We start from the raw sequence: 9865 nt of genomic DNA on the forward strand, positions 1-9865 counted from the left end.
AAGAATATATCTACTATAATACTGCCCCTATATACAAGATTATAACTACTATAATACTGCCCCTATATACAAGAATATAACTACTATAATACTGCTCCTATATACTAGAATATAACTACTATAATACTGCTCCCTATATACAAGAATATAACTACTATAATACTGTCCCATGTACAAGAATATAACTACTATAATACTGCTCCTATATACAAGAATATAACTACTATAATACTGCTCCTATATACAAGAATATAACTACTATAATACTGCCACTATATACAAGAATATAACTACTATAATACTGCCTCTATATACAAGAATATAACTACTATAATACTGCCCCCTATATACAAGAATATAACTACTATAATACTGCCCCTATATACAAGAATATAACTACTATAATACTGCCCCTATATACAAGAATATAACTACTATAATACTGCCCCCTATGTACAAGAATATAACTACTATAATACTGCCCCTATATACAAGAATATAACTACTATAATACTGCTCCTATATACAAGAATATAACTACTATAATACTGCCCCTATATACAAGAATATAACTACTATAATACTGCCCCCTATATACAAGAATATAACTACTATAATACTGCCTCTATATACAAGAATATAACTACTACAATACTGCTCCTATATACAAGAATATAACTACTATAATACTGCCCCCTATATACAAGAATATAACTACTATAATACTGCCTCTATATACAAGAATATAACTACTATAATACTGCTCCTATATACAAGAATATAACTACTATAATACTGCCCCTATATACAAGAAATAACTACTATAATACTGCTCCTATATACAAGAATATAACTACTATAATACTGCCCCTATATACAAGAATATAACTACTATAATACTGCTCCCTATATACAAGAATATAACTACTATAATACTGCCTCCTATATACAAGAATATAACTACTATAATACTGCCCCTATATACAAGAATATAACTACTATAATACTGCCCCCTATATACAAGAATATAACTACTATAATACTGCTCCCTATATACAAGAATATAACTACTATAATACTGCCTCCTATATACAAGAATATAACTACTATAATACTGCCTCCTATATACAAGAATATAACTACTATAATACTGCCCCTATATACAAGAATATAACTACTATAATACTGCCCCTATATACAAGAATATAACTACTATAATACTGCCTCCTATATACAAGAATATAACTACTATAATACTGCTCCCTATATACAAGAATATAACTACTATAATACTGCCCCTATATACAAGAATATAACTACTATAATACTGCTCCCTATATACAAGAATATAACTACTATAATACTGCCCCCTATATACAAGAATATAACTACTATAATACTGCTCCCTATATACAAGAATATAACTACTATAATACTGCTCCTATATACAAGAATATAACTACTATAATACTGCTCCCATATACAAGAATATAACTACTATAATACTGCTCCTATATACAAGAATATAACTACTATAATGTTATGGATGACTTTATAACGCAGTACATGTTTGGGTTGTAGTTCCTGATCTTCCTCCGCTCCGTGTTTCTTTTATATTTCACTTCTCTTTTCTTCTAGAATAAATTCTGTATTCGAGTTTTGAACTTTCTATGGACTTTGTGCTTTTTGGGTGGAGTTCTGATTTTTAGATGATTATTTCACTTTATATGAGGATCTTACTCCTTCCCCTCCCCCACTTCTTCTTCTCCAGTGGGTCCTATAACCGTCACATTTAGCCGGGTCCCCTCTCTGTGCGGGATACAGGAGAAGAATCGGCTGGTGAGATCGGGAGGGATATACCAACCACCGAACTGTGAAGCGCGGCACAAAACGGCTGTGATCATCCCTCACCGGAACCGGGAGACGCACCTGAGGTTCCTGCTCTACTACCTGCACCCGTTTCTTCAGCGCCAGCAGCTCCACTACGGCATCTACATTATACACCAGGTAAGCCCCCCCCCCCTGTATACACTGCCGGGGCTCGCACTCCTGCTCACAGCTGGGGGTTTTATATCCGTCTCCTTGTTTCATAGTCGGGGAACTCTACATTTAATCGGGCCAAGCTCCTAAATGTTGGGGTGAAGGAGGCCATGAAGGATGAGGACTGGGACTGTCTCTTCCTTCACGATGTGGATCTCATCCCGGAGAACGACCACAACCTGTATGTATGTGACCCCTGGAGCCCGAAACACGCATCCATCGCCATGAACAAGTTCACCTACAGGTGAGGTCTATAGGAGAAATCTCCCGGCACTAGGGGGAGCTAGAGCATAGGTTTTTCTAATGTTCCCCATTACATAAATCTGTATGCAGTGATCTCCCCCCAGTGGCGGCTGCAGGTAGTCAGAAGAGCTCCCCCTAGAGGCGGCTGCAGGTAGACAGATGAGCTCCCCCTAGTGGCGGCTGCAGGTAGACGGATGAGCTCCCCCTAGTGGCGGCTTCAGGGAGACAGAATGTTATCATGTGACTGTCTGGCTGTGATGTGGAGCCCTGCCCCTGATACTTATATTATGGAATCAATCAGTACAGTAAATATTATGCCCCCTACTGGTGGTTTATGGGGGGCACTTTGGCTGTTATGGGGCGTGACCTTTACTTGTGGGCGGGGTCTACATAGAAAAACCAAATTGTCCCCGTGGAAAGTGTTGAACATGTGGGGTGTCCTTGTCTGTGAATAGTCGGGTTGTGTGGGTTCCGTGCGCTAATCTGCTGCCGTCTCCCCTCCCCGGCTCCTTCTCTCCATCTGTCTCTTTCTTCCAGTCGTCTTCTCAGCTCCTTCACACCATCTGCTCCACCATCCCGGATATCTGCCCCCTCTCTACATCATCTCTCTGTTTCACCCCACAGTCTCCCGTATCCGCAGTATTTCGGGGGGGTGTCCGCCGTGACCCCTGAACAATACATGAAGATGAACGGCTTCCCCAACGAGTACTGGGGCTGGGGCGGCGAAGACGATGACATAGCGACCAGGTAACGCAAAACACTGAGCGCCCCATGTTTTATCCAGTACCTTCACTGCTGTATCTAATCCTGTCACGTGTGATACTGGCTGCTGAGCTGTGTATCTAATCCTATCCTGTGTGATACTGTCTGCTGAGCTGTATCTAATCCTATCATGTGTGATACTGTCTGCTGAGCTGTGTATCTAATCCTCTCATGCGTGATACTGTCTGCTGAGCCGTGTATCTAATCCTATCATGTGTGATACTGTCTGCTGAGCTGTGTATCTAATCCTCTCATGTGTGATACTGTCTGCTGAGCTGTGTATCTAATCCTTTCATGTGTGATACTGTCTGCTGAGCTGTGTATCTAATCCTATCCTGTGTGATACTGTCTGCTGAGCTGTGTATCTAATCCTCTCATGTGTGATACTGTCTGCTGAGCCGTGTATCTAATCCTATCATGTGTGATACTATCTGCTGAGCCGTGTATCTAATCCTCTCATGTGTGATACTATCTGCTGAGCTGTGTATCTAATCCTATCATGTGTGATACTGCCTGCTGTGTAACTAATCCTATTGTGTGATACTGTCTGCTGAGCTGTGTATCTAATCCTATCATGTGTGATACTGTCTGCTGAGCTGTGTATCTAATCCTATCATGTGTGATTTCTTTGGGGCCCATGAGAGCTGCAGTACCTCACCCCTCCTCCAGGGGTCACTGCTTGTAAATGGGCTGATCCATGTCTGGTCTGTGCAGGGTTCGTCTGGCTGGACTGAAGATCGCCCGGCCTCCCGTGTCCGTGGGTCATTATAAGATGGTGAAGCACAAGGGCGACAGGGGAAATGAGGAGAACCCTCACAGGTAAGTACAACCACACCCATCATCCGCTGTAAAACATAGAGCCAGTTCTACTCATTACATATTACCAACAAGGGCTGATAGTTTTGGGGACATCCCTCTTGGAAACAGTCAGTAAGGTGGAGTAGTCTGTCATTGTAACAATCTGCAGCTGTGTGAGCATGACGAGGTCAGAGCTGGATGTAAACATGTCTATTCAGAAAGCAAGCACAGATCTTAAAAATGGTGACAAATGGAAACACTAAGGTCTTCATTTCTCAAAACGGCCCTATATTAAAATTGTCCTCGTCACCCATAGCAACCAATCAGAGCACAGCTTTCATTTTTCAAACTGCTCAGGTAAAATGAAAGCTGTGCTGTGATTGGATGCTATGGGCAACAAGGAAAGTTTTGATAGGTCCTGGACTGTTCCTTGCACAAAGATGAAGCTTTCTTTACATAGGACTGCAGGTTCCGGCCTGCGCTGTGCAGGAGGCTGAGCGGCAGCTGTAGGGATCGTCCTGGAGAAATGAGGATTATGTGAAAGTCCCTAATGAGATCAGAGAGTGAAATGGAAGATGCAGAAAGCTGAAGAGGATGAAAGATTACAGGGTGACATGATCGCCACCTGGAGGCCAGGAGCAGGCATTACAGCATAATCAGGGAGGATTGACAGATATAGATCTCTATGTAAACACTACCATATATCTACACCCTAGACGCTTCCCTCCCATAATGCAATGCATGTGTAAACACTACATCTCCCATAATGCAATGCATGTGTAGACACTACATCTCCCATAATGAAATGCATGTGTCAACACTACATCTCCCATAACTCACTACAGCAGAGGGTGTTCTGCACTGACATTGAAGCAGCAGTGAGATGTGAGGTCCTGAGAGCTAACAGAAAAGCAGCTGAATGGAAATGGTGGAGTCTGAACTAATATGTTAGGGCTTCTCCGCTCATGGATTTCAAAACTGTAAGGCCAGATTGACACGAACGTGGGGAAACCCTGACATGATAAACGTGACTGGAGAATAAGAATGGTGACTGCAGCTCTGGACATGACTGGAGGATAAGAATGGTGACTGCAGCTCTGGATATGACTGGAGGATAAGAATGGTAAATGCAGCTCTGAATATGACTAGAGGATAAGGATGGTGAATGCAGCTCTGGATATGACTGGAGTATAAGAATGGTAAATGCAGCTCTGAATATGACTAGAGGATAAGGATGGTGAATGCAGCTCTGGATATGACTGGAGGATAAGAATGGTGAATGCAGCTCTGGATATGACTGGAGTATAAGAATGGTAAATGCAGCTCTGAATATGACTAGAGGATAAGGATGGTGAATGCAGCTTTGGATATGACTGGAGGATAAGAATGGTGAATGCAGCTCTGGATATGACTGGAGTATAAGAATGGTGAATGCAGCTCTGAATATGACTAGAGGATAAGGATGGTGAATGCAGCTTTGGATATGACTGGAGGATAAGAATGGTGACTGCAGCTCTGGATATGACTGGAGGATAAGAATGGTGACTGCAGCTCTGGATATGACTAGAGAATAAGAATGGTGACTGCAGCTCTGGATATGACTAGAGAATAAGAATGGTGAATGCAGCTCTGGATATGACTAGAGAATAAGAATGGTGAATGCAGCTCTGGATATGACTGGAGAATAAGAATGGTGAATGCAGCTCTGGATATGACTAGAGGATAAGAATGGTGAATGCAGCTCTGGATATGACTAGAGAATAAGAATGGTGAATGCAGCTCTGGATATGACTGGAGAATAAGAATGGTGAATGCAGCTCTGGATATGACTGGAGAATAAGAATGGTGAATGCAGCTCTGGATATGACTGGAGAATAAGAATGATGAATGCAGCTCTGGATATGACTAGAGGATAAGAATGGTGAATGCAGCTCTGGATATGACTAGAGGATAAGAATGGTGAATGCAGCTCTGGATATGACTAGAGAATAAGAATGGTGAATGCAGCTCTGGATATGACTGGAGAATAAGAATGATGAATGCAGCTCTGGATATGACTAGAGGATAAGAATGGTGAATGCAGCTCTGGATATGACTAGAGGATAAGAATGGTGAATGCAGCTCTGGATATGACTAGAGAATAAGAATGGTGAATGCAGCTCTGGATATGACTGGAGAATAAGAATGGTGAATGCAGCTCTGGATATGACTAGAGAATAAGAATGGTGAATGCAGCTCTGGATATGACTGGAGAATAAGAATGATGAATGCAGCTCTGGATATGACTAGAGGATAAGAATGGTGAATGCAGCTCTGGATATGACTAGAGGATAAGAATGGTGAATGCAGCTCTGGATATGACTAGAGAATAAGAATGGTGAATGCAGCTCTGGATATGACTGGAGAATAAGAATGGTGAATGCAGCTCTGGATATGACTGGAGAATAAGAATGGTGAATGCAGCTCTGGATATGACTAGAGGATAAGAATGGTGAATGCAGCTCTGGATATGACTGGAGAATAAGAATGGTGAATGCAGCTCTGGATATGACTGGAGAATAAGAATGGTGAATGCAGCTCTGGATATGACTGGAGAATAAGAATGGTGAATGCAGCTCTGGATATGACTGGAGGATAAGAATGGTGAATGCAGCTCTGGATATGACTAGAGAATAAGAATGGTGAATGCAGCTCTGGATATGACTGGAGAATAAGAATGGTGAATGCAGCTCTGGATATGACTGGAGAATAAGAATGGTGAATGCAGCTCTGGATATGACTAGAGGATAAGAATGGTGAATGCAGCTCTGGATATGACTAGAGAATAAGAATGGTGAATGCAGCTCTGGATATGACTGGAGAATAAGAATGATGAATGCAGCTCTGGATTTGACTAGAGGATAAGAATGGTGAATGCAGCTCTGGATATGACTAGAGAATAAGAATGGTGAATGCAGCTCTGGATATGACTGGAGGATAAGAATGGTGAATGCAGCTCTGGATATGACTGGAGTATAAGGATGGTGAATGCAGCTCTGGATATGACTGGAGAATAAGAATGGTGAATGCAGCTCTGGATATGACTGGAGAATAAGAATGGTGAATGCAGCTCTGGATATGACTGGAGAATAAGAATGGTGAATGCAGCTCTGGATAAGACTGGAGGATAAGAATGGTGAATGCAGCTCTGGATATGACTGGAGTATAAGGCCGGGTTCCCATGGGTCGTATACGCTGTGTAAAAATCATGCAGCGTATCTGACCTGTAACCTGCGGTACATTCTGTCTGAAAAATCGAGCCACATAGTGATGTGGTTAAATTTCCGCAGCGGAAAAAAGCGCTGGGAAGAAAAAGCAGAACAAGCTCCCAAACTTCCCCCTCCCCCGCGCGCAGTCCGGCCTTCTACGATGACGGTTCAGGACATGTGACGCTGCAGCCTGTGATTGGCTGTAGCAGTCACATGGGATGCAACATCATCCCAGGAGTCCGGAGTGCAGGTAAAAGCAGGGAGTTCTGGGTAATTTTTTTTTTTTTTTTCTGGAGTTGCAATTTTTGCGGCGTAATCCCTCGATTCCGCCGTAAAAGTCGCAGCAAGAAAACCCACAACAGAAAAACAACAAGAACGCAGCAGAGGTTGACATGGATTTAAATTTCGCACCGCAGGTCAATGTATTAACGTTTACGCTGCGTGGAAACGCGGCCTAAGTATTGTAAGTGCAGCTCTGGGTGTGACTAGAGGATAAGAATGGTGAATGCAGCTCTGGATGTAGGTGGTGTATAAGACCAGATGTGACTGTACACGATAAAGTAAAACTTTTGTTAAATACGGTGAGTAGAGTTGAACCGGCGCCATGTGCTTCCCATTTAAAGGGCCAGCGCGTCATTTCCCGTGTAATCAGCGGCTCCTCTTTTCCCGGCAGGTTTGATCTGCTGATCCGCACTCAGAGGATGTGGACGCAGGACGGTATGAACTCCTTGATGTACAACCTCCTGTCCAAAGAGCTGGAACCGCTGTACACCAACATCACTGTGGACATCGGCGTGGACCCCAGATCCCAGAAGCCCCAGAGAACGCGGGGCCCCACCCCTCCCCCGGTGAAACATCAGAGCGACAACAGCAGCAGCAATGGCTCCACCAGGGGGAAACTAACCGTGTCCGTCCAGTCGTCCTTCAACCACACGGAGGCCGAGAAGAGCGGAACGATGACGCTCCCTGCCCGGTCCAGCGTCTCCTCCGCGAGGCAGCGGCGGGAGGACAAGGAGAATAAAGCCCCCACCCCCACCCGCCGGGGACCCATCCCCCAAGCTACAGACTCCCCGAAGAAGAGGCGGCTGAGGAACCGCAAAACTGTAACCAAGACGACGCTCAGCGACCAGGACAATGTGAGAGACGTCCAGAGGAGGCCGCACAACCTGACGGCCCGGAGCGGACCCCCGGCGGCCATGACAGGGGCCACACATCACTGAGCCGCTCCTCGCCGGCAGATTAGATCAAGGACGGTTCACTCCATAGACGCTCTATAGGACCGCCGCCACCATCTGTAGGGGGCACATGGGGTGCCACCGCCTCCGTCTTGGCGCACAACGTGTCCAGGGATTTCAGGTCGTCGTGGGCGCCATGAGACGGACACCGATGTGTTTATAAGCTACCCCTCCCCCGGCTGATATAAGAATGTTGGCTTCTATCCCGGCCAGGGATCGGCAGCCTCACACTTCCCCCTCCCCCACCCATCGAGTGCCTCATTGCACAAGGAAAATCAGGATTCACTGTGACGGCTACGGCCCTGCCAGGAGGAGTTATCCTGTACGTAGCCGCGGCGGGAGAGACGTATAGATCTATATAGGGATATTTAACGCTCCGTGCTGTGCGCTGGGTCGTCCTATCAGAGACACGAACCTTCGCGCCATTGTTTGGTGTGAGTGAGACAGTATTTCTTCCACGTGTTTGCGGCGGCCGCTGCTGCTTCTGTTGCCTCGTGTGCGATCGTTCACCGCAAATACGTTATTATTATTATTATTGTATTTATGAACGTGGAGACGCTGGATGAGTCCCGGGCACCGGCGCGTGCCGCCCCTCCCCCTCAGGGTAGCCAGACACTGGTTTTGTTGTGGGTGCAGTTTCATTAAATTATTACGTGAACGTTATTGGCGGTTTACGTCTTCGTCGTTCTGTTGCAGCGGATTTTATGGAGCCTTTCTTGCCGACGGATAAGAATCCCGAGTCGAGGGGGTCTCAAATAGGGGAGGGGGGTGTTACGTTATATAGTAGATAACCCCCCCCCCCCATCCTTTATAATGCTCTAGTCAGTATAATATTCTTATTAAAGGGGGTTTCCAGGACTAATATTGATGCTTTTTTTCTGAGGGGAGGTCATCAATATGAGAAGCCCCCACCGATCAGCCGATTGAAGGTTCCGTGGCGCTCCGGTGAGAGCTGCGGCGTCTCTATTACTCAGCAGGAACAGCGCCGCATGTTCTGTAGTGGCTGTGACTGGTACTGCAGCGTGGTCCCATTTAAATAAGACTCACCAGAGCGTTGCGGCTCCTTCAATCAGCTGATCGATTGGACCCCCACGATCTGATATTGATTACCTATTTTAACCCCTTCCCGTCGCAGCCATTGTTCAGATTCTCATGGGACTTTTTATTCAATTTTTTGGAAACAACGATTCTGCCCTTTTTTATATATATATAATTTTTATGGCGTTCACCGTGCGGGTTAAACGTGGTATTGTAATAGTTCAAACTTTTATGGATGTGGAGATACCAGTTATACTTTTTTGGGACTCAATAGGAGTACAACAATGGCAGACGTAGGAGCCTTTATTATGCCCCCGGTTGCCATAACAACCCTCGATCTTGCGGGGGATGGAGGGAGTGATGAAATGTCAGAGGGCTCTAACGGCTTATATGCCGCGGTAACTATTGACTGCGGCATCTAAGGGGTTAAACGAGCACAATCCCACTCGTTACGTTGAAGTGTCAGCTGTATCATACAGCCGACACCTGCGTAATAGGGAG

At 44.9% G+C, this 9865-nt stretch overlaps 1 protein-coding gene across 2 annotated transcripts in view; it reads left to right on the plus strand.

Moving 5' to 3' along the window:
• Positions 1–8989, plus strand: part of B4GALT3 (beta-1,4-galactosyltransferase 3) — a 42196-nt gene extending 33207 nt beyond the window's left edge. For both annotated transcript variants that reach the window (XM_075844735.1, XM_075844734.1), the window contains 5 exons: positions 1772–2007; positions 2094–2284; positions 2908–3030; positions 3760–3864; positions 7765–8989. In XM_075844735.1, the coding sequence (XP_075700850.1) occupies positions 1772–2007; positions 2094–2284; positions 2908–3030; positions 3760–3864; positions 7765–8311 (1202 nt within the window). In that variant the 3' untranslated portion in view covers positions 8312–8989. The remainder of the gene's footprint in view (positions 1–1771; positions 2008–2093; positions 2285–2907; positions 3031–3759; positions 3865–7764) is intronic.
• The last annotated feature ends 876 nt before the right edge of the window (positions 8990–9865 follow it).

Source organism: Rhinoderma darwinii, chromosome 12 (assembly GCF_050947455.1).
Source record: "Rhinoderma darwinii isolate aRhiDar2 chromosome 12, aRhiDar2.hap1, whole genome shotgun sequence".
NCBI lineage: Eukaryota > Metazoa > Chordata > Amphibia > Anura > Rhinodermatidae > Rhinoderma > Rhinoderma darwinii.